The 25,460-nt window shown below is 36.8% G+C and overlaps 1 protein-coding gene and 1 long non-coding RNA gene across 3 annotated transcripts in view; one reads left to right on the plus strand and one right to left on the minus strand.

Moving 5' to 3' along the window:
• NetA (Netrin-A) overlaps positions 1–10,415 on the minus strand; it is a 171,091-nt gene extending 160,676 nt beyond the window's left edge. For both annotated transcript variants that reach the window (XM_036376166.2, XM_036376168.2), the window contains exon 1: positions 7,708–10,415. In XM_036376166.2, the coding sequence (XP_036232059.2) occupies positions 7,708–8,938 (1,231 nt within the window). In that variant the 5' untranslated portion in view covers positions 8,939–10,415. The remainder of the gene's footprint in view (positions 1–7,707) is intronic.
• LOC118683477 (uncharacterized) overlaps positions 1–25,460 on the plus strand; it is a 184,963-nt gene that overhangs the window by 135,220 nt on the left and 24,283 nt on the right. The window contains exon 4 of the long non-coding RNA XR_004979298.2: positions 12,753–12,774. This is a non-coding gene — a long non-coding RNA (uncharacterized lncRNA). The remainder of the gene's footprint in view (positions 1–12,752; positions 12,775–25,460) is intronic.

Raw genomic sequence — 25,460 nt, forward strand, 5'->3', positions numbered from 1 at the left:
TTAAACAATATGCAATAACACAATGTGCAACATGCAACAGCACTCAATGATTTATGTTGAAATTTATATAAATGTAGTTGCATGTTGCCCTTGTTGCAACAATACGCCCGGAAAAAGGACTTTTCCGCAATTGACTCGCTGCAACACGCACACACACATGCACCCATAAGTTGCCACACCGTTGTTGGAGGAACGCCGTTTAACCAAATATCTGCGCAATGAAGGGGCAAAACGCGCAACCGAAACGGTGAAACGCACACACACTTACGTAGCGTGTCACGAAAGCAGCCAGTCAGCGGCACGCAGGATATGAATTCGACACTGACCGTTGAATGGCCTGCGGTGATTTTATTTTGTTTTCTTGTTTTTTTTTTGTTTTTAATTTTTCCCTCTCAGTTTGCTGTTTTTTGTTTTGTTTGCTTGTTCTTGATGCTTTTCTACTTTGATATTGCAAAAACGTGGCAGGATATTCGCGGCACATGGCTGCATGTGTAGCAAGCAAAAAAGAATCGTTGCAAAAACTGGCAATAATAGCAACAACAAAGCAATAATAACAACAACAAGCCGGATAACAACCTGTATACATAGCGGTTGTTATTGAGAAGCGCAACAGCGGCTACGAGCTTATTGAGATGTAATGATATCCTTGCTATTTGAAAGGGTGGACCAGGTCGTGGGAGGGCGCGGAAAATTCGCTGATAAAGTTTGAAAAAAGTAATAATTTGGACGGAAAAGACGTGGGAAATATGATAATGTAAAGTGATCTACTTGTCTACATACATATCTACATAAAAACATTAATACATATGTACATATATTTCTATTATCAAAAACACAAAAATTGCAAATGTTTATTTTTTCATCTTCAACCTTCAAGGTATACAAAAATTGAAGCTCAACTATAATTTTTAAAAGTAAACTAAAAATTCTATATTTTTTGTGTCTCACCCTAATGTATAAGAGTACATAATAAAATAATATAAAATAATACAATACATAATATGTCTAATACTATATATGGTATATATTAACCTTTCAAATATTGTTCATTTTTTTTTAAAGAGTTACTACTTTTTTAAAAAAGAAAAACAACCCTTCTTCATAACCTTTGAATCAACCAAAAGAATTGTATCCGAACGCTTGAATAAATCTGTCGCTGAAATTATAGCAGTTCTGTTTGCATCGGACTACCAAAGCGTATAGCTGCCATACAAGCTGTACAATCGGAACCAAGTGCTTGTATGAAAAGCTTTTCCACTTAACGAGATATCTTCAAGAAATTTGGCATGGATTACTGTCTGATGCAATGGTGCAATATCGGAAGAAATTATTATAATTATAGCTTCGGTGCAACCAAAGTTTCCATTTTATCTTGTTTATTTTAGAGAACATTATTTTTCTGCTCCCTTATATTAAATCGAATTTCTGATGACAATTTAAACTGGGAGGAGGCCATGAAGTCTACGATTCTCTTTTAGTTCCCTATGAAAATTCTTTCAAAATACAAGCCACACCAAATTTGACTATTTTATAAGTTTGATTCAAAATAAATCTCAGCTTCTCGTCCCTCCTTTACACATAATAGTTAAGCTCAGTTCTCTCGGCGATCAGTTGAATTACAATAATTATGGTACAAGAAACTACGTGGATACTTTTTTGATTTGGTAGAAATCGTTTGCTATGATTTCGTTACTCTATTATTTTAATATATGCAATTTATACTAGTTGTGTGTTCGATTCGCTACTCACTATTATATCGAAACTGGTATAAGCAACAGCTGGTATAAATGTAAATCACACTTATTTATCAAACGATAGCAGATGACTGATTAATTTTGGAAAAGCTTAATAATTAAAAAAACAATAACAAGTATTTATATTCTTAAGACGATTTTACGAAAGAACTGAAAATAGTTTAGTAGCAGAAATGGTGATAAAGACTTGGGTTAGGAGCTTAGTGAAACAAAAAGCAAACGAGTAAAGCTGTGTTTGGTTTTAAGAGTGTAAAAAATTAATAAAAATAAATTTAATAATAAGTTGAATTTTATCCAACTTTTTGGGGGTTTTTAAGCCTTTCAATATCAAAAAGTGACCTAGCTTTATATATAGAACTATAGTATAGAAAAATATAGTAAACTAGAACTTTATATAGAGAACTAGTGTAACGTAAAAGGTTTGTTAAATAAATTAAAAAAAAAACAGTTAGTCACACAGTAACAAAGTCAGGACTTGAGCTAGCCGAGAAAAAAACAATGCAGCAATTAAACTTTGCCAAACTCAAACCCAAAATCCACAAATTCGACTTTTAAACGCATCCAATTTCGAGCATTTTCCCTTAATTAAGGCCAACAATAGCGCGAAAATTTTTATTACACCACACAGCCATCCCCACACACGCATACTGACACACACTCATACGTTTTTTCTATCAGCGCTGATCACTGAAATGCACATTCAGCAACGTTTTGGTACGGAATAGCAGCAAAACAACAACAAATATAACTCAATAAGTATAATAATAATAAATGTGAGACAACGAAAAAAATTTGTTCTTGTAATTTGAAGCCATTAGTTATTTCAGTAAAGCAAGAAATAAAAGAAGTAAAGTAGAACTCTCTGGCAGCAGGAAGGGTAGGCGGCCAGATATCCCGCTGGCTGAGCAGCAGGGTGCATAGCACTCACCACCGCCACGCCGCTGTCTGATTGCGGACCGGACGGCGACTAACGGTGCATTTAGGTTGTGAGCGTATGTGTGCTAATAGTGTGTGTCAATGAGGTGTTTGTGTATATGTGTGTGTGTGTGTGTAAGAAGTTCTTCCTGGTTGTGTGTGCGCTTGTGATTTTTTTCTATGCTTGCCTGCGCCAGGACACGCTTATCAAATTAATTTCGGTTAAAATTTCCGTTTGTCGGTAATGGAGTGACTACTTGCTGCTGTTGAATGGTATTGTTGTTGTTGCTGTTTTAATTTTGTTCACAAATATGTTGTACAAAATGTTTTTTGCATTTTAATTACTCGCAGGATTTCTGCCTTGCGCTTTACTTTTAAGGGTTGCGATTTTTCTGTTGATTGTTTTTATATTTTTGTTATTTTTGCTTTTGATTTGCTGTTTAAACTTCGAAAATATTTTGGCTGGCATTAAAATTGAGCATGTAATATACTTTTGGGTGTATGTGTGCATATTAGAAAAAAAAGTTTAGGGTTAGTGTAATGTTGAAGGTAAGGGTGAAGGTGAGGGTTCTACGCTTGTAGGCGTTTTGTTTGTGATAAAACTCTCGCATGAATTCTGAAGTAGACACTTGAAAATTTTATGGTTTAGAAAACTTATTCATAATAAATTTGTATTTTGATATCCATTACTATACCATTATAGCATATAGCTGCTATAAAAATTGATCGCTAAAAATCATATATTATATATATGTATCATCATCAACATATCTTCGCAAAATTTGGTATGAATTATTGCAACCAAAGCACCGCTACAATCTTCGAATATATGGTTCAGTTCGGACCACTGTAGCGTATAGCTGTCAGACAAACTGTTCGATTAAAATCAAGCACTTGTATAGAAAATTTTATATTTGGCGAGATATCTTCCCGAAATTTGGAACAAATTATTGTCCAAGGCAGAACCTCTCCGAGAAAATTATTTTAATCAGACCACTATAGCATATAGCTGCTATAAAAGCTGACCAATACGTATCAAATCCTTGTATGGACAACTTTTTTATTTGACGAGATATTTTCACTAAATTTCTCATTTACTTCGGTCTACTATAGCATATAGCTGCAATACAAACAGACTGAATAAAACCAAGTCCTTATCTGGAAAACCCTTTTTATTTGGCCAGATATCTTCACGAAATTTGGCATAAACAAATTGTTCAGATCGGGCGCCTATAGCATATAGCTGTCATACATTCTGACCCATCAAAATCAAGATAAAGATCGTTTTATACCCTTTTTTGCTATGCATTTGTGAAGGGTATTATAAGTCGAAGTTATTGTTTTTTTTTGGTTTTTTTTTTGTAGAAATACATTTGTGTGTGTTTAGAAAAATTGTTCAAAATGTAGTGCAACAATTTTTAGAAAGCGTAAAATAACGCCACTTTAGTTTCACACTTAAAATCTCGCAACTTTACGACTTTTTCCACTACAAAGTAATTCAGTTCTAATTTCTCACATAAAACCAATGCCAGATGCCTCGTAAAATTAGTCGTAAAATCTTATAGGAAACCCTCGGCACTCATACAGCGTTTGCATACTCATTTAATTTGCTTGCAACATATGGCAACCTTATGACCGTGGCACTGCTTACGCGCGTCTCATTAGTCCGAATTGCAAATCCGGCAGTCAAACAAGGAATTGGTTTAATTAAACATCATTTACACGCATTGCACACATCAAATGCAGCAGCGACGCTGACGTTCGTGGCAGAGTGAGCTTAGTGAGAGCGCACGCTGAACGCCTTAAGCGCATGCCGAGCTCAGCACGGCTTAAGTCAAGGCGGTAAGATTGTAAAATTTTAAATTATTTGCATGCTGCAACAAGCTGCTGCGCTATAACGAAACCTAGTTGTGGCAGGGATTATTAAAGCAACACATATGCAGATATAGAATATTGTATAGCCACAGTGTAGTGCCCCAACACCTCATTTCACTACATTAAGCACACACAAACACAGCCAAAAGCCACACTAAATGCTCGCCTTTGCTGCTGGCCAATATGGAATTTAATAACAGCACACTCATGGGATTACCGTTATGGCGCTAAAGTGAGGGCCAATCGCCAGCCTGTCAGCGTATCAGCGCTTCCAGCCGCACGGGAGTTCGCTTTCAAACGCACTTAAACATTCATTGCCTTTCAGCAGCTTCTGATACATATCAACTTCTTGCAGTCGCATGTTGCATGCACCAACAAATACAATTCCCAATACCGAATTTCTCTTAAATTTCTCATCCCCAGCCGCCTCGTGCCACTTGCGCCACGCACACGTGTTCTATGTTGCTCAATGATGGATAAGCCTAAGCCAATGCATAAACATGATTAAAACGTGCCACAGCGTGCCATATGCGGCGCAAGCTTGCAATGTGCCGGAGAAAAAGCGCAATCCAATGCCTTATTTCGTTTTTGTATCGAAAGTAAACACGAGCGAAGTTCAAGGGAAGAAAAACTTGTGTTCTATTGAAGGATCGCCGGTGGCAAGTGGCACGCCCAGCTGCATTCAAAAAGGTTAAGTAGGTATTTAGTGTAAATAGAGAAATAAAGAATGTGTTTTTTTTTGTAAATAAATGCATCAGGTTTTCGCCATTAAGTAAATGATTGCAAGTTACCCTCTTCATTGATTCATTATTTGTATAGTTTTGTTGGTTACAGTTTAAAGTTGAGAATCCAGCAGATTTCTCTTCCGACTTTTTTCAAAGCATATATCGAGGTCATTTCGTTATTTATCATATTTTTATGAAATAGTCGGAAGATATTTTCTTAACTATTGGTAAATGATCTTCAAAGTAAGAGTCCTATTAAAATATAATTCCCCATTTTAACTGAGATCATCGTAAATATGACTGTTCACTAGATATTTGTTACTTTAACTTGTGAAATCCTTTAAATCTGAGCTCAGCGCTGTCTGCTATCTACCGGATGTGCTTTTTTAGATGTGTGGTTTTCATTGCAGCAATACCTTTCTTGGCGTTGGTCTTTTTGGCAGCTGTTACTTGATTTAACTTCAGTTTTATTTGTCATTTCATAATGGATAGACTAACTACGGAACAACGTGTGCAAATCGTGGAAATTTATTACCAAAATAATAAAATCGGTTCATAATCGGCCAGCACCACATAAACTTCAGTGGATAATACGCATTCTCAGTGAATTCGGATGAAGACCCGAAACAGTAATTGTAGCTATGTCCATCCATTTTGTGGAAGATCTTGGTTTGCGGGCTTACAAAATTCAACTCGTGTAAGAATTGAAGCTGAAGGACCATCAAGCGCGTCGTATAATCGGCAAAGGGGCACCGATCCCAATTTTCACAACAAGCGGAGGGAATCATTTGTTCATATTTCTTCAAAAACAAAGCTGGTCATAATATTACAGGGAAATGCTATAAAACCATCATTAATGACTTTTTCGAGCCTGAATTGGAGAGTGTTGATGTGAACGACGTTTGGTTCCAACAAAACGACGCTACATGCCATACCGCCAACGAAATAATCAATTTTGTGAATGAAGCTTTTGGAGAGCTTCTCGCGTCGTTGGTCGAAAATTATGCGTCTCGGCTGGAATTTATTCAAGCCAACCGTGGCGGTCACTTGCACTTATTATCTTTATAATAAAGACAAATTGGCCATATCATTAAATTATATGCGTTTTATTTCTTCTTGGAAACCACATGTTCAAAAAAAACACCCTTAACTTAATATATGGTTTGCCACAATGTTTATAATAACCAGAAGGAAACGTCGGAGACCCTATAAACCGTATACTTATGTATATATACCGCTGAGTCGACTTGGCTATGTCCGTCTTTCTGTCCTCTGTATATACACGAACTAGTCTCCCAGTTTTGAGATATCGGTCTGAAATTTTGCAGACATTCTTTTCTCTACAAGAAGTTGCTCATTTGTCAGAACCGCCGATATCGGACCACTATAGCATATAGCTGCAAGACAAGACACCAATTCCTAAGCAAATTGCTTAGATCGGACCAATATAGTATAGAGCTGTCAAACACACTGATCAATCAAAATCAGGAAAAAATCTATACCTTCTTTAACTACAAAAAATTCACATGTGAAAGGTTTAGCTATAAAAAGTCGAAGTTAACGATCGCTTTTTTTGTTTTTACTTTTATTTATCTGTATGAGGATATATATAATTTTTTTTTTCAAATCGTTTAATTCATTTAAAGATTCTTAAGTGATTTGTTTACAAAACTAAAGCTTAACTATATACTATATTTTGACAATCGAATGCGGTAAGCTTTTGTATTGTCATTTAATTTTAAAATTTGAAAGATTCTTGTAGCTATATTTGGTTAAAAACATATGTTTACAAATAGAAAATAAAAAAAACGCCGACATTTTTAGTGATTAGCGCCATATTTATTTTAATAACCTCATGCCTTTTTTAGATTACAAAGCAACATGTTCATAGATGCATATATATACAAAGTATTATATAGCGTCAAATTCTATAGGCATTCGAAACTACGAGAACGAAGCTTTCATGGCTTTTATGAGTTTCTCAAACCAAAAAAAAAAAAAACTGCCGTTCGGTGAATAAACAGCAAGCCTAAAAGCAGTGTCTGAGCCTAATCTCACTTTAGTGCACGCTAGCTAATTATATGCGCGTATTTCAATAATATCCATAAACCTAAATACTCGTATAATAATATTTTATATATGCATACATTCGTGAAAATAATAACTTCTCTTTCGCTTTTAACCCCCAAAACACCTTAAACACCCCAAAAAACACATTTGAAATCTATATTAGCATAAAACATTAATTAAGTTGTCATATCGACGCCTCCGAGAACCCTCATCATCATTAATGCAAAGCAAACTGAGTACACAAAAAACACAACAACCACAAAATGATCATAATAACAGTAAACATGATACATAAGTATGAATTATTAATTCAACAGCATTCACTACTTTTCATTACATATCATTTATTTATTTGTGTTGCTACTCACTTTTGCATTCATTGGCGTCACGTGCCGTTGAGCGACCCCACGGCCGATCGAAATGGAATGGCTTGCAGCGTTCACAGTCGCGACCCGTTGTATTATGTTTGCACTCGCATGCGAGCACACCGTAACGATCCGGTGAGCATTTCGATGCATGACCGTTGCACTTGCAGCGTCCACCTACGAGGAAATCGGACACAGCATAATGTTGGCCCAAACCGGCGGGAGCGTTCAGCGCCGACGCAACGCTTGAGATAGTCACCGCAGCTGGTATGCCCAAGCCATCGGCTGGTTGTTCGATCACATTCGTACCGTATTGTTGTATCAACACAGAATTGCTTGCCGCTTCGCTATATTTGCCATTCGGTTTCATATCTACGCCGCTGGTCTCTACAACATTCAACGTATTCGGTTCAGGCATTTGCAGACGATGAAAGACGACTTTGACATCGGTGGCGGTAACCCAATCTTGCAGCACTTGCGACGAATCCAAATCACGTGCCGATGGACGTCCTTCCAATGTGCTGAAAGCAATACGCGATCCCTGCAAACCGGTCACTTCGCCCACCTGACCGCGTGAGTCCGTGCAGCGTGCTTCGTGTTCGTTGTGCTTGGTAATGGTTGCACGATTTGGACGCCCGTAGACGCGTCGACACTGTGAACTGTAGAATTGAAATGGTTGCCATGTCTTGCCATAATCCGTACTCTTATAAATCGCAATCGAATCGGGTTTCACCGATTTCGGACATAATTGCAAACTCACATAGGTCAATTCGTATTTCTTGCCCAGCGACAGCGTCAACGATACATTATCCGGTGGCGCATTCATGCTTGTCACCGCTGGTACGGGTGCCGAACGCCAACACGTCACATTATTCGAATTATTTAAATCGGTTAGCGCTGATTCGGGAAAGCGACGCGTCGGATTGGTGTGATCGCAAATGTGACAGCTCAGATCTTGTAGGTTAGCTTGTGAACCCGCACCGCTCAATTCGCAATAGCGTTGCGGTTGCTCGAGTCCGCAAGTGCTGGACGCCTGCACGGGCGCGCCGAAAGCGGCATTCACGAAATCGGGTATACATCTGCGCGCCTTGTCGTCATCGTAGCAAGGATCATTGGGCGTTTCGGCGGCCATCATTTTCATATACGCGTCGTTGGGTATGGCACGACAGAGAGTGATGAGTGCGCTTAGCAGCAGGAGTGGAAGTAATGTGGGTAGTGCGTTGAGGCGCTTCATGTTGTTGGCTTTGAGTAGTCAAGAGTAAAGAAATATAGAGATTAGATTGGGTGTTGACTAATTGTCGGCTGGTTTGTGTCGTTCAATTATGCTTTTGTGAGAGTTTAGTTTGATCACTCAATCGTTAGTTAATTTTGTGATTTATTACTGTTATTTGGGCACGTTAAGTCGGATTTGAGTGCTTCTTGTTCGTATTTTATGCTTGGATTAACTGCAGTTTGCTTGAAAGCGTCTGTTCTCGCGTAGTATTTTATCTCTACTAAAACAATTATTGTTGTTGTAAGCTTTTTTTTTGGTAGATTTACACTGATTAATTATGTTTTTATCGTATTTTCTGCTCAACTTGTTTTAACTAAATTTTGTTTTTGTTTTAGTATTTGAAGTTTCGCTGCTCAGAATTTTGGTTCAGGAGAGGCTTTTCTGCATAACACTCTTTTACAAACAACTGTTACATTATATTGTATTTTTACTGAATAAATTTTTTAGCACTTCTCTTAAAAGTGTTTGTAGCACTTTTCTTAAAAATTGTTTGAAAGACTTTTATAAATTATTTCTTTCTATAATGATCGAACTTTAAAGTTGTGCGAAATTTTTTAAAAATTTTTTATATATTTTTTCTTACTGGAAATATTTGTTTTTGTGTTTCGTTGTTAGTTTCACTCAATTACTTTTACTCAAAACTTATTTCAACCAACTAGAAAATCCTTGCTAAGTTGCATAAAGATTTTTCTAATTCTCTAATTAATTTCACTGCGAAATTCACTTTCTTACACCGCTGAAATTCTAATTCTTCTTAGAAGTGATTTTGCATGTCACTCAAAAATTCGCCACGGCTTTCGTATTACGTGCGCAACGAAAGTGCAGAAGAATTTTCACAACAATCAGCAGCTAAGCTGAGGAGGAAGCTGCTTGCTGGCAATATCTTTTTAATTTCGATTCGTTTTTCTTCGATTTCTTGTGTTATTTACTATTATTCCTTCACAGAAATATCGCAATTTTTACATTAATAACTCGTAAAATTTCATTATTTAACTTTTTAGCAATCAATCAATCACCGCGAGACACACGCTCACTTCACTTTCGTTTCGTTTTCGTCGCTACACACTTCTTTTTGTTTCCAATTTCTATGATGAATATTGTTTTGTTATGCTCAAGACGCGCTCAATGCGCACGCGACTTGCACTTTTCTAACCGCCCGTCGTCAGGTTCAACTGCATTTCATTCACGAAACTCAACGACCATACAAACGACGACCGACACTCGTACTAACTGACTGACCGACCGTCTAATTAACTGGCTTGCGAACGCGCAAATGTTCTACCAACTCGAATTGGTTCAACGCGCGCGCGATGATCTCTCACACTGAAAAACTACTGATTTTCGCTTACAACTCAGCGTCGTTTACGTCTGTGTGTTTGTGTATGTGGCTTGAAACAGTTTGATACAGCAATACGCGACGTATACGTCGATTCAAGCTGCCTGTTCACAGTCAACTGAAATTGAAAATCAGCACCCAGCAAGCAGACGCAGCGCACACATCAGTCAGCTAAGCAGCCGCCGCGGCCGATCGGCCTGCCATTCGTACGTAGCATCGTATCGGCAGCGCGTTGCGGCGCAAAAGTACCGAGATTCGGTGGCTGCGACTGTGACTGCGGTAGCATCGGCCGCAGTTCGTCAGCTTGATGGGCTTTTACCTACAACGAATCCGCGGTACTTGCTACCTGCCCACTCACCCCTTGTTGTTGTTTGAGTTTTCCAAGCGTACGCATTCGACCGTCTTTCGTTTGTTTGGTTTGTCGTGATGCTGCCGTTGCTTTTGTTGTTGTGCTCGTTTTCATTCACCGTTTGTTTTTTTTTTCGCTTCGCACGAATGTTCGTGTTGCATTCGAACTAAACACAACCAGTTGGTTCGGCGGATAGCTGTCTGACTTGCCGGTTGTTGCTGCCAGTTGTTGTTGCCTCCACGCGCGTCCAACAGTTGTGCGCACCTTTTGGTGCTGTTGTTTGCAACCAGTCGGAAAAATTTCTGTTAACTGCGTTGCTTTTGCTGCTGCTGTGTTTGCTGCTTTGCGGGTTTGCGTCTTCGCTTTTTGTCTTCAGCGTCCACAGTCTGTCGGCATTCGGTATTCACCACACTCTCAAGAGCTTGATTGTTCTCGTCTAGTTTGTAGGATGCTGCGCACTAGCTTTGCGAGCATTGGAGAGTTTGTGGTGTGTTATGCTCTGACTTTTCGTTTCCCAAGGAGCAGGCTGCTGTCTCCTCATATTTCAATTGTTTAGCTTCAATGTTTTCTTGTAATCCTTTTAGATGTTGCTGCAACTACTGTGGATGCTGTTTTGTGGTCGCCTGGTAGACCCATCTGTAGGCAGTAACAGGTTGTTCATTTATGTTTTGGATACACAATAGGTCACAGCCAAAACACTTTCCGCCTCTTATTTTCAGTGATAAGTAATATCCATAGTGAATCGATTATCGAGGAAACGGCAGTCTAGCTATCATCCCAAATATGTAATACTCTCGACATTCAATGCCACAAAATCTTTAAATTATCGAATCTCCAAGCTTTTCTTTATAATAATAACTCGATTGTTGCACGTGCTGTTTGACACGAAGTCTCGTTTAGTTGGAACCAGATGTTGTCAAGATCAACTTCTTCCAATGGCGGCAATAAAAAGTTGTTTACCATCGATCTATATTACCTCTCCATTAACAGTAACGGTGTCACCAGCTTCATTTCGAAAAAAATACGGACCGATGATTCCACTAGACCGAAAACCACACCAAACTGTCAATTTAGGTGAATGTAATGGTTGTTCATGAATAATTTGTGGATTTTCTTCGCTCCAAATTCAACAGTTTTTCTTATGAAATGAAAAAATTAAATTCAATAAAAAAAAATTACAGATCATGACATATTAAAAACGACAATTAGAAATCATATCATCCCTATTGGAAAACTCGATATTTTTGAATCGTTTAATGCGAACGGAAGTTCCGACAAGCCTACACATGACTTTGCTTGTATTCCAACTCTGGTTAAAATTCGTTTTCCAAGTTTAGTTATTCTTTGACGCCGATTTTTAAAGTTTACTTAAAACTGCTTTGACATTCGTGTAAAATTTTAGCGATTTATGACAATGTATTGATACTCTTTTAATGCATCTTCGTGAGACTCCTTTCTAAATATATAAAAACTGAATAAGAGCAAACATTATTAGTTGTTCTATTACTAGATCACTTTGATTAGATTTGTTGAAAAGGGTGGGTAGTTAAGTGTAGAATTCAAAGGTTTTAGTCATTTTGAGGTTACCTTGGTTTTTGTTGTTATTTAAAGCGATTTTAAACGATCATCAATACATATGTTCTGCTATTGAGCACTGGTTAGCAATTCACTGTAGCGTTGTCCTAAAGTAGCTCTATTGACTTCAACAAAATGATATTCTTAGAAACTCATTTAAAAGTTATAAATTACACTGTACAACAAAATTGACATTTTTCTGGATATTGGACCAAATCAAGTTTTTTCGTGAAATTGAGATAAGTAAAAAGTTAAATTCTCCGTTTTTCGAAATTAACCACCAAAATTGAAATATTTGCTTTCGAAATTTGATATTGAGCTTGTTACGAACATTAAATTTATTATGTCAGTTACGGGAAAAGTAAAATTATGAGCATCATCATGATTTTTTCTTATGTCTCCATATCTTGAAAAAAATTGTTTTAGTCCAGTATGCAGTTAAGTGTTGTATAGTGTTATTTAAGCAAAGTTTATATGATTTTTTACTAAAACATAGCATTTTTGTTTTATTTCAGATAAAACATCATATTTAAGAGGGTGAGTAAATTCATAAATTCACAAAAGTATTATATTATGCACTTTTTTTATATTTTATATGTAACAATTATTATTTTATTTGTTAACATTAAAAAGAAATCAACAGACATATAAAATTATCCTAAATGTAGGCAACCCTTTTTTAAGTTCTTATGTGACTTAATCAAAATATTGCCGACAATTAGGCGTTTTCATTCCTATGATATTGATAATTGAATATTGTATTTTGTGTTGCTCACAATTAGGATTCTCGAATCTATATTTTTTTTAATTTTTGTCAGAACCTTGATCTCGAGTGTTACTAGATGGTATTTTATTTACAAATCATTTATTTCGTATTATTATGCATAGCTGCTCAAAAAAAATTTTTTTAATTTTTAATTTAATAGCTTCGTTATGCATATGATAAGCAAATTAGTTTATATGAATACGGTGCCGGTTTGAAATGCCTCGGCTTCTCGTATATCATTAAAGCAAAAACTATATATTCTGATTGACCCAGTTTGGACATTTTCTAGTGATTATACATCACAGCGTGCTACTGTTTGTTAAATATTGTATGAGATTCTGATTACTTTTTTTTCTTACAACCCAGATTTTGCAGTGCCCTTTTCTCTTTTTTCGTTCTTCTTATATATTTTTAGTTGACAGTAGCTCACCTTACTGAAGAAGATTGCTGGGAAATCGAAGAAATGTCCAAAATGTCTGTTCGCTTTACTGGAGCTATTTTTTTTGATTTATGTCGTTTAAAATATGCTCCATTAGCTGGAAATATTTCTAGTGTTTGAATTGAGAACCTAAAGGAAAATAAATTTTTGTCGTTAACAACATTTCGTTAGGCCAAAATATGAGATTCTCAATTCGCTTCATGCCGCTACCTATTTATACACTGAGCGGGCTATGTTAAGTTTGCCACGAAGTTCTTAAAACCGAAAAGGAAACGTTAAAGGCACCATAAATTACAATATATATGAGGTCTACTAACAAGAACAAGGCAATGTTAAAATGAAATAAAACATTTACATTTTGTTCATTTTATGCCTTTTATGATTTGAACAAAATGTCGGCGAAATGGCCCCCACGGCTCCGTTTGCATATCTCCATCCATTTACGCCAATTTTCAATGACGCGGTGTAGCAATTCGGCTGGAATTTCGGTTCTAGTAGCTGAATATTGTCTTCGAGCTCCTCGAGTATTGTTGGTTAAATGGCCTAAATCTTTAATTTAACGTACCCCTAGAGAAAATAATCTACAGGAGTTAAATTGCATGATCTTGGCGGGCATTTTTCAAAATTAACGAGTCGCTAAACCCTGCACGCAATGTGTCCATGTTTAGATGTGAAACATGAGGCGGCGCGTTGTCTTGCTGGAAATAAAGATCGTCCGCGTCGATTACATCCAATTCTGGGAAAAAAATCGGTAAAGATTATGTTAGAACGCTCGCTATTGATGGTAACGGCATTTCCTGCATCATTTCGAAAGAAATAAGGTCCAATGATGCCGCCATACCACAATCCAAACAGTAAATTTTTGGGAACGAAATTGCGTTTCTTGAACCACACAAGGATTTGACTCACCGAGATCAAATAGCTGATAAAAGTGGTGAATTTGTGTATCAACTACACAAAAAATCTTGAAGTATTGCCAGATATCTTGATAGTATAGACTTTTTTGCTTGAAAATTTTTATTTCGTTTTAAGATCTTCACTTTAAGATTTGGATGATATTTCTTATAAAAAAATCTTCATTTTGTAGATAAATATTCACATCTGGCAACACTGTTTCCAAGCGTTGTACCAAAGTGCAGCATGACATACTGAAATGGCAAACATTATTTTTTTAGAAACGAACATTCACTTAAAAGGGTTTTTTCTTTGTTCAAAACTTTTTATTATTCACATAATTTGTTTTCCAAAAATTGATTGTATATTTCCTAATCGATAACCCTTAGCACTCACGCCGCTATCATTTACCAAATAAAGTTAATTCAACCGTTGATTTGTAAACATTTGCAACAGCAAAATCGAACTTAAACATTTACACGTTGCACATTACTTAATTGAACTTGCGCTCAACTTGCCCCGCCTGATGTGGCAAGCCACAAGCTGCCGCTTCAACTTCCGCCTACAACTGTAGGCAAAACAACAACTCCAGCGGGGTGTTGCACTACAAATATGTGAACACACGCACACATATATATATACATAGATATAGGCAAACATAAGGCTAATTAAACGCGTTAAATGTAAATAAAACAAAAGCAAAGCAAACCACAAGTCGCTAATTAACTTGATTGAAGTAAAATGCGCTTATCAGCACAACCACAGCGAAAGCCGCTGCATCGCCACAACGTACACACCCTGTAAAAACGAATTACGAAATCGCCTACTTAAAGCACACACTCAAGCTCGCTTGGTTCACACACATAAGTCTGCATTAGCGTGCGTGTGCGTGTGTGTGCTTCCACTTGCATTTAAGTGCAGCTTAGCGCCAAGTTGGCGTTGGCTTAGCTCCGCACAAACACACACACTCACACGCGCGCACTTGCAAACTCCGCATTTGTGTAGGCTCCTTGTTTAAGTTGCTGATTAAGAAATTTTAATCAAAATCCCATCATAATTGCCAAAATTGATGGTTTTCATTAGCGGTATGGAGCGTTTTCAATATGCGCATTGCACAAACCTACAAACCAATGCGCGCTCGCTGCAAGCTTTTGAGTAGATATATAGATATAAAAGTGTACGTCTGTATATTTGCAAGTTCAATAGGTGTATTATCTGGAAACTTCACGTATTTATGAGCTCTTACTAATTTCAATAAGCCTGTGAATTCATAAATTAATAAATTACAGTGATGCTGTTAAAACAAGTTATAAGTTTGATTCATTTTTTGGAAACTTTATGTGTCGCTGTTTTGAAGTTAACGCCACTCGCTATTAAATACTTATAAATATATCAAATAACAGTCAAAAGGAGCAAGGTCTGTGCTGTATGGAAGAAAGGTCTGCTGCTACTACGAAATATTAGATACAATCGTTCATAATTCATCTGTTTAGTGGGGTATTTTTTTGCTCTTTCTGAGAAAATTTACCATATATTTTTAATGTTATCAGGAAGTAGAGACTTCAACGAAGGAAAAGCTTACTGATTAAACAAAAAAAAAAATCTGAGGTTTTCACTTGTGAATTTTTAGTTAAAAAGTTGGGTTTTTTTCGATTTTGAGTCGAAATAAGGTTTCCTATTTTATTTTAAATAAAAAAATACAGTGTGAGTGGAACAAAAGATGGTACACTTACCCAAATTTCATGAAAGAAAAAATTGTTTGTACGAAATAAAACGAAAAACCCGAAAACTGCTTATTTGAATTTTTAACATAAATTTTGAGTTTATGTGAAACATGTCTATATACAAACGTTATAGATCTTTCATTACCTACAACATTGCTATATAAATGTTTTTTAAAGGACTCGTCGTTTTGCCGGCAATCGAGATAAACTGTTTTTAACCCTTAAAAATTCGGTCACGCCCCTCTCACTTCTTTTCCCCACCTCAGATCGACCATAAATTATTTTTCCTGTAATGTTTGTTATTTTGCCTTTTGTTTCCATTGGGTTTCATCCTACTATGAGTTTTTTTGGTTTTTGTTTATCTATTCGGGTTTAATATTTCCATTAGGTAATTTAGATTCGAACTCGAAAATATCTTGACTAGGGCGCCATCTATTGAGGGAACTTTTCTAGAACTTTAAAAACTTTTATATAACATCTACACAATGTCTTTCCTTCTATATTAATCACTAACGTAATGGTCTAACTTGACTAGATAACCTAGCAATATTTATCAATAAGGAATATTGTTGAAATATAGCAAGATTTTTTAGTGTAAAAGCTGTCAAGCAAAGAAGCAGTCATCGACTTAAACTTGCTTTACATACGAAGTCGAAAAACTTTGGTTTTTCAGGCAAAACATAAAACTTTTCCACAAGATGCCATTTAAGTATGCTGAAGTAGATATTATAATTTTTTTTTGGTTATTATGAACTAACCTATATATCGGTTGTAATTGAATCATTATTGTTAATATTTTAGATAATCCGTACACCACAGAACTGGTTAGAAATGTTCTGTTACAAACTTATTTATCAATTGTGGTCGATCAAATAATAGCTGATTGACTTTATGTTCGTTGGGGGAAAACTAATGTCTTTTCTCCAGCATACATATTTTCTCTAGCTTTTACGATAACACAAAAAATTCTGGTCCAAAAATAGGGGCGAAAATCTTTCTCTTAATAAAACCGATTTAGTTTTTACGAGTATATATTTGAGAGGTGTTTTCGGGATAGCAATAATATATCTGTGTCCTGAGATTTTAAGTGTGTACTTTTGTTTACGATCCGTTGTGGCGATTATTAGTTACTTTTTTCTTATCTTACAAGTCATGGATTCTTCAAGTTTTTGTCCACTTTCGAAACCCATATGAAAATTCTAAAAACCAAAATTGTCGCAGTGGATGCCTTAAACTCTTTTCTATAGCTTTAGTACTTGAAGCCGAACTTAAACCCGAAAACAGTATTTAATAAAAAATACAGAACACTTTTAAAGAGCTTGTATTTTCTTATCTCCTTCGCATTCACTGCCGTTTCCAAAGATCGGTATTTAAAAATTTGATGTCGTGATCTGAATTACAATATTTATAATTGAAGTATATCTGTATAGATAAAAACTTCTGAGTTGTGGAATTAAGATTTATTATGTGGTCTCATTTATTCTAATCCATTTATAACTATGTTAAAAAATTACCCACGTTGTCTAAAATCGGACTGGATACCCCTCGCGACATCTGTTGATGTCAAGTTCGGAAATTTATTTCTGTTGTTACTTCATAAGGCTGCCTTTATTTTAGGTACACTATCAGTACTATAATAAAGGCTCCCACAAACAACCTCTTAACGGTAATGAGGTGTTATGCCTATTGACAAACGCTTTACGCCACTTCTACTGGTAAACGAACTAATTTGCTTAAGCCTCCCTGATGACACACTATTACACTTCAAATTTAAAAGCAAAACGAAGTTGAATGTTTTTGCTTTTCCCATTTAGTTAATGACTTTTAAAAGCAACAACAACTATTGCAAACAAGCTTTTGTTAAAATTGTAGTTTTACGGTCACAGTGGATACAGCGCTGCTTTCAACACTGTTGCAGCAATAGATTTCCAAGCGACGCTGGTAGAACCTTCAAGGACGATTGCATACTATCACTTACAAACGCAATTACCTACATGAATATACACTTCTACCAGAACTCATATGCCACTAACGGTACAGGTATTTTCATAGGCAATACGGAGCTAGATTAAACACTGACAGTCACTCGCTATCGGCTTTTGTTTGCTTAGTACCCACTATCAGTGTCAAAGTGGAGCTATTCTTCAATTGAATTGGATGTAAAGACGGCCTGTTGTTGTTGCTTTATGTGATAATTTCCAACATATAGTGGCTGGGATGCTGGTCAGCTTGTGTTTATGACAGTAACGGCTGCATTTATCGGTGGCGCAACTAGGAAACCAGCCAGCTAGCCGACCAACAGTATGCCTACCGTCCTCATTACCAAACCATCCAAAGTTGGCTTTTGTCGTTCAACCACATCGTTCTGCCTATCAGTGCCGCCGCTGCAGGCCACAACAAACAAACAGTTTGCCAGCAGATAAGCAACTCCTTGGTGAGTTTAAATGCCGCAGTAACACACATACCATGTTGGAAGATACGAGCTGGTGAAAACTTTTTGCATTCGGCGCAGTCCAATATTGTCGCTGTTGTGCCGAGCCCAAATCAATCCAATCTAGTTTGTTGCCTCGAACTCTGTGCTAGCTTTCAAGTGCAGTTGATTGAGAAACTGGTTGGACGAGTGCAGTGAAGTGAGCTTGTTGGCTTGCTGACTCGACCGCACTATTAACATGGTCCCGCAGTTCCTTTAGCTTGCTGGTAAGGCTCAGTTCGTTGCTTTGTTTGCTTTTTGGCTTAAATACAACGCCTCTGTTGCGACTGGATCTTCTCTATTTCGACACTCGTTCAGCTCGTCGCAACTCGCTTTGTTTATTTGTCTGTCTATATTCGTTCGTCTGCTGGGTTGTTGATTTGTTTTCGCCTCTTTTGGTTTATTACCTCCCTTAAATGCTGAAGACGCTGCCGACTGCTGAGCTACGTGCTTGAACCGTTTGCCGACGTGCTTGGTCTGTCGCGCCGATTGTCCAATATAATATTTATCTCAAACGTACGTACATACCTACATAGTTACAAATGTTTGTATAACAACAACATCAAAGCCACATCAATAAATGCGGTTCTTTGCGGCGAGCGTTCAGCCTATGTACGAGTGACCGAATCCTTTTGACTTTGCTTTTTTCCTGTTTCCTTTGTTCTCTTCACTCAATCGAGTGTTCAGTTGAGCGTTGAGATGTACGTGCTGTGGAACAGGGTGTTAAGGGGTCCACTGCACATCCATGCTGTGCGCTGTGTTTCTCTATAAGAGCTCCAGTCTGCTGGACACAAATACATACATACTTATATTATATATATATATATATATTGTTTGTTTATTTATGATTTCAGTTATTTATAAGAATTGGATTGAAATCGAATATATATTTTTAGTTTTCTGACCACAAATACCGACTTGCTGGCAAATATTCAATTGTTTTTGGCTTGCAAATGCGCTGAACTGTGGCTAAAGCATACCAACAGGCGTGTAGACATGAATAAACCACACTTGTGGTTGCCTTAGCATTTTAGGAAAAGTATTCGTTTAACAGTTGTTTGTCTTTAAATTTTATGAAAGTAAAATACATATATACAAATACATATATGCATGTATACAAAAGTTGTTTGAGGCAATATTTGTTTATCTTTTAAGTTGAATTGATTCAAATTGATAAAGTTTATTAAAGTTTTATGGAAGAGCAAAGTAGAAAAGGCTTCATTAAAAAACCCCAGCAAATGAATAATTTACAATTTTATATATTGTCCTCTATTATATTAAACATTTTCTTTAGTTCCGCGAACGCTATATACTATACATATAAGAAATAACACAGCTCATTTTGTCACCTGCTTCAGGATCCACCAGTCATAAATTGACCCTATGATCTTTCATACAACCTGTCTCTCATAAGCTTCTCTCAGTGATTAGATTCTTTGTTTTGAAAGGTTTAAAAGCAAAGGAAATGTATGAATAATTGTTAGAAGTGTATAAGGAGTCCTCACCTTTAAAACGTACCGTTGAATTTGGGCCTGGTCGTACTAGGCTTGAGAAACTTCTAATTTTGACAAGCGAGAAATTACTAAAGCCATAGGCATCTCAGACAAACGAATACTTCATATTTTACATGGAGAATTGCATATGAAAAAGCTGTTTGGAAAGTTAGTGCATATTTCATCAGTCTTTTAGGATGAAAAAGGAATATTGTTGATTGATTATCTTCAGAAAGGTAAAACAATCAACTTTGAATATTATTGCAGCCTTTTGGATCAGCTGGATGAAATAATTCGTGAGAAAAGACCTGGTTTGCTGCACAAAAAAATAATTTTTCATCAAGACAATGCACCTGCGCACAAAGATGTTTTAACAATGACAAAATTCAACGAATTAAAGTACGAATTGCTTGAGCATCCACCGTATTCACCAGATTTGGCTTCCAGCGACTACTACCTCTTCAGAAACCTGAAACAATTTCTTCGTGGAAAGCGTTTTTCGTCGAATGAAGAAGCTATTACAGCCGTAGACGGGTATTTTGCAGAGCTTCCGGAAAGTCATTATAGGGATGACATATAATTATTGGAGCACCATTGGAATACGTGTATTGAAGCTAAGAGAGATTATATTGAATAAAAGAAATATATTGTATGGAGTTTTGTCCTTGACTTGTCTACGAAACATGAAAATGCTGCGACATCTTAAAAACTTACTTTTGTGTAACCACAAGACAGTGGCTCTCTGCAAACAAAAAACAGGTGGTCAGTGCTAGACGAAGATTATTAGTATTGTACACAATATGGTTGTTCGATACTTTTTATTAGTTGTGAAAAGGATGTATTGCTTGTTTGGTTTCATTCATTCAGATTGATTATTTGAACCACTATAAACTCATATGGTGTTGTTTTCAGGAAGAAATAAAACGCAAATAATTTTTTTTTTTGAAGAAATGTAGACAAATGTTTCCCTCTGCCCATAGAGCTTACCAAACAGTGACTTTTTGAAGACGAAACGGCGTCTCAACAATGGCTTACGGATTATCATCACGCCAAATGCGTGAATCTTCTTCTCTAACGTACCGATTCAAACAAAAAGTGGGCTTCATTGTTGAACAAAATATTCTTGTGAAATGCGAAATCGGTAGCCATCTCGATTTGAGAGCATTCACCGAACGTGCGACCCGCGTTTCATCTATTAAAAGTGTGTCACTCCGACAAAGTTTCAAATTTCCTGATGTAATCCGAGTATTATTCTAGTATTCAGTAATACATACTTATTTCCGTAAAAATTTTTGTCTTAAAGTAATAAGAGTCCATATACAATAAGTATGTGAAATGTATCGGAAACTCAGCATCTCTACGACATAAAGAATATACTTTAAAATAGTTGATCCCCAGGAAGCAATCACAGCAGGGCTTAACGACGGCAAGCTCACGCACACACTCTCAGGTTAATTGACACGCATAACTGCCTACCTAGTTGTGGATATTGGTATATAACTGTAACTATTCTTATCTGCGCCTCCACATTTGATTGCATTTTTTGCCACTGTTTGCCTAACGTAAACACAAATAAACGGTTATCTGCATATGTGCGTATATGTGTGTGGTTGTGCGTACATTAATGCCACAACTCTTATGCTGTTGCGCGTTCTGCCATAAACCCGTTATTGACCACCTCCTGTGATGCTATTATTGCCGTGGAATATTGGTCAGAGTGTTGGTAATGCAATTGAGCGGCAACGCTATCGGCACCTACACAGCAACGACAGCAACAAGCATATCGCCAGTGCTCAGAACAACCTCAATTTTAGTGCCAGCAGTTAGCAGTGTAGGTCAGTGTTATGCGGCAACAGGCTCCCTTCGTTCCTATCGATATATAGGTATGTATTCTCTCTTTTTCTTTACTATTCAGCACTTGTTGCCTGCTTTTTTAATGTTTGTTGTTGTTGTATGCTTTTAATATTTTTCTCCTTTTTCTCATTTTTTGCAACTTTACACCACTATCAAATATTTCATTGGCGATTTTGCCGCTTAAGGTTTACAGTAACTACCAGCAATAGCGCAAGCGAAAACAACAATAACAACAAAAAGCGTGTGCCTATAGCGCGCTGCTGCTGCCAACGGTTATAAACGATTTATGGTCACATTTATGGCTTATTTCTTTTCATTCGATTTTTCATTTGTTTTCATTTTGCGATTATATTCTTTTATTTGAAACCCTCACCACCCTTTGCACCGCCGCACATCCACCCTTTCTGATTCGATGCCATATTTTTCGTTTTGCTCAACCTTATCCTTTCACACTCAGCACTCGCTCGCCGCTCGCATGGTTGGATTATGTCCACTATATTTTTTACTTTTTTGTTTTTGTTGCCGTTTTATGGCATTTTTTCCTGGTTATGGGCTTTTGCTGATATTGGCCGCTTGATAAGCTCGCCGTACCCTGAGTATTTGCTTTGGCGCTGTCATAGCGAGTTTGTTTTATTTCAGTTATTCACTAGAGTAATACCCTCATGGAGCAAAAACAATATAACTATATATGTGTATAAATATCGCTATGTACAATATATACAAGTAGTTATAGTAAGTTTATGTTTTGCGCTCACCTTCATCCATCCCATTTGGACTACAGCTTAGGGCTTTCAACTCAGCGTGCCCACATTTTTGCAACAAATAATCTTTAATTCTGGCAGTTTATTTCAATTTGTAGCGACTCATAAACCACGTACGCAGTTTAATCCGACATACAGGGTGTGCGCCATTTGTTAAATCGATATATTCTTCTGGATGGACGATTTTGGCCCAACAGCAGCGCGCTGGTAAGTAACTTCCTTCATTATTCGGCGTCTATTGGAATTACTATCTGATCAAATTTGACCCAGACTTGACCATTTAAACGGCACAAGCAAATCGAATTGATAAATAATCCACATATGTGTTTGGCTGCTGTACAGGTCCATAAGTCTCCCAAGCGCTTTCAATAGAAACCTGGAGAGACTAAAAGGCCTGAAGTGACATGGTAACACGTCTACCGTGACGAACGTTACTCTAACCTGCCTAAAGGCTAGCGGAATGTGGATTAATCTGACGCAGTTCACTTAGATGGGGGCCAAACAGCTGCATGATATCTTTAACGTACGCTGAAGCTGTGCAGGTAAGAAAACCTTTTGGTCTTCCTAATCTCAGAATTGTATAGAGCGAGTACCGCTTTATAAAATGTCCAATCTACGCTTAGTCCGCTTTTACGGGTCTTATTTAACAGTCTTTGGCGTGAAGATCTGATTTCTGATAACTTCTATCAAGGGGGTTTTCCCTTTTCCTTTCTGATTTTTCACAGGCCAAGAGCTTTCAAGAGCAGACCTACATACGGAACTGAAAATCTCTGCCAGATAGCATTGAGCCTCGACCTGGCGTGACCGGAAGAGCTGTTCGAAGCTTGTTGCCGAAGCTCATCAACAATCTGGCAAGTGCCGTTCTGAAAAATCCAAAATTCGCAGAAGGCATTGAAAACAATTCCAACTGAGGCATATACAACTTGGAAAATTGGATTTAGCGTTGGCAGGTTACGTGAACATTTACCTTTTTTTGTTAATCCAGGTCAAATTTGATCAGATAGTTTAAGTTTCTATCAAACTTAGAAGGGACCACCAGCAGTTAATATTACGAACTTGTAAGAATCTACACAATTATCCATTAAATTTTCTTTCGCTAACTAAAAAGGCCATGAGCTTCACTCGTGATCTCTGAGTGAGGCTTAAATGTAGCGTTAATTTTTTGCACCGATCTGTACTTCCGAAGAGTGATGCCTTTCAGTAATTTCAGTCAGTTTTTTCTTATACATGCAGTCTATTCACTCTTTGTTATCGTATTTGTGGGTCTAGTATGACTTGTATTCTATTGTGTTTACTTCATTTCTGAATACCTTATATCAGGTACTGGGTCTGATGTTATTATTCTTATTATGAATTGTTCGAGATATCGTGAGTAGACAATGCAATAATCAAATTCAAATAAATCTCACAAACATAGCTAATTGCACTCTTTTCCGACACTGTTCATCGTTCTCAAAGTATCATTGGCGCGATGCCAATCATAAAGTCTGTCCGTCGGTCATCTTCAACGAATTGTTTCAGCCACTGAAATACATGAGATGAGAAATCAATCGATATTTCTATATTTAAAATAAAATGCAGTGTACAAATGCAGTATACTCGCATTCAAGGCTTTTCGCAGTGGTGAATAAAGGCCAGGTACCGCATCACCACTTTCAAGTGCCATTTACTAAAAGCTCAATACTGAAATATAAAAGTGAAATGCGTACGTGAAACCCCAGAGAAACTACATTGCACTTTACTTCAGAACATTTGCTAAAAAGTGAAATAAATAATAAGCTAAGAGGGATACTAGATAGTTTAGTGGCTTTTGAAATGCTGGTCGATTAGTATTTATTTATCATCGTAAAATAATTTTGAAACGATGAGAAACGAATTCATTTCGTTATGTGAAACGAAGACATGCCGGTCTTCTGGATTATCAGTAGTTGCTGTCTTCAATCTCAACATTGTACTGTCTTCAATCTCAAAATATGACCATGCTGGATCTTCGAAAAATTAATGTTGCTACACGAAAAGAGCTCACGTTGGTGGACTTTTCCGGTGAGCGTAACTTTGTTACCTTCAGGACCAGACTCTCACGGAGAAAAAACCAGCAACTACTAACGTGAAAGTTCTTTAACTGTGCGAAGCGGAGGGATTCTGCAAAAGATAAGGGTTGATGAGCTTCAATCGATTAAAAACATATTTTAATTATTCTGAATATGTGGAGAGACTTTTTACTTTTTGCTTCTGTTGTAAGAAAGTATATACAATAATATTTACGTTCTAAAACGATGCATACATTTTGAACTACCCTCGTAGTAGTACCAAGTATATACAAAAAGTGCAACAGCCACTAAGCTTTCTACAACTTCAGTTGCAATCACCCACGTCAGTTGCCGCGCAAACAAAGTGGGCCAAGCTGTATTTGAACTCAATGTGCTGCCATTTGTAGGAATGCCATATCCATTTGCTTGCTTTAAAATATTTTTTACTTTTACTTTTCATTTTTTTTTTTTTGAATGTGCATACATATAAATATCATATTATATGTACTCTGTGGTATATATAAAAATATATATGTATATAATATTATATATATTTCCATTCTGTCTACACACCCGCACACTTTGCTTTGTTTTTGTCCTTTGTCGGTTTCTCCCTGCTCCAGTTTGTAGCCTTTTGCCATGACGACATGACAAGATTATTATCAGTAGTCATAAATATTTTTGTTCGCAATCAGAGTATAAGAAAAACAGCAAAATTTTGGAGAAAAAGAGTTCAAAGTATTTTATCGCATGTTTGACTGTGAATTGTTGTTTGCCATTTGTAATTTGGAG

Source organism: Bactrocera oleae, chromosome 5 (genome assembly GCF_042242935.1).
Source record: "Bactrocera oleae isolate idBacOlea1 chromosome 5, idBacOlea1, whole genome shotgun sequence".
Taxonomy (NCBI): domain Eukaryota; kingdom Metazoa; phylum Arthropoda; class Insecta; order Diptera; family Tephritidae; genus Bactrocera; species Bactrocera oleae.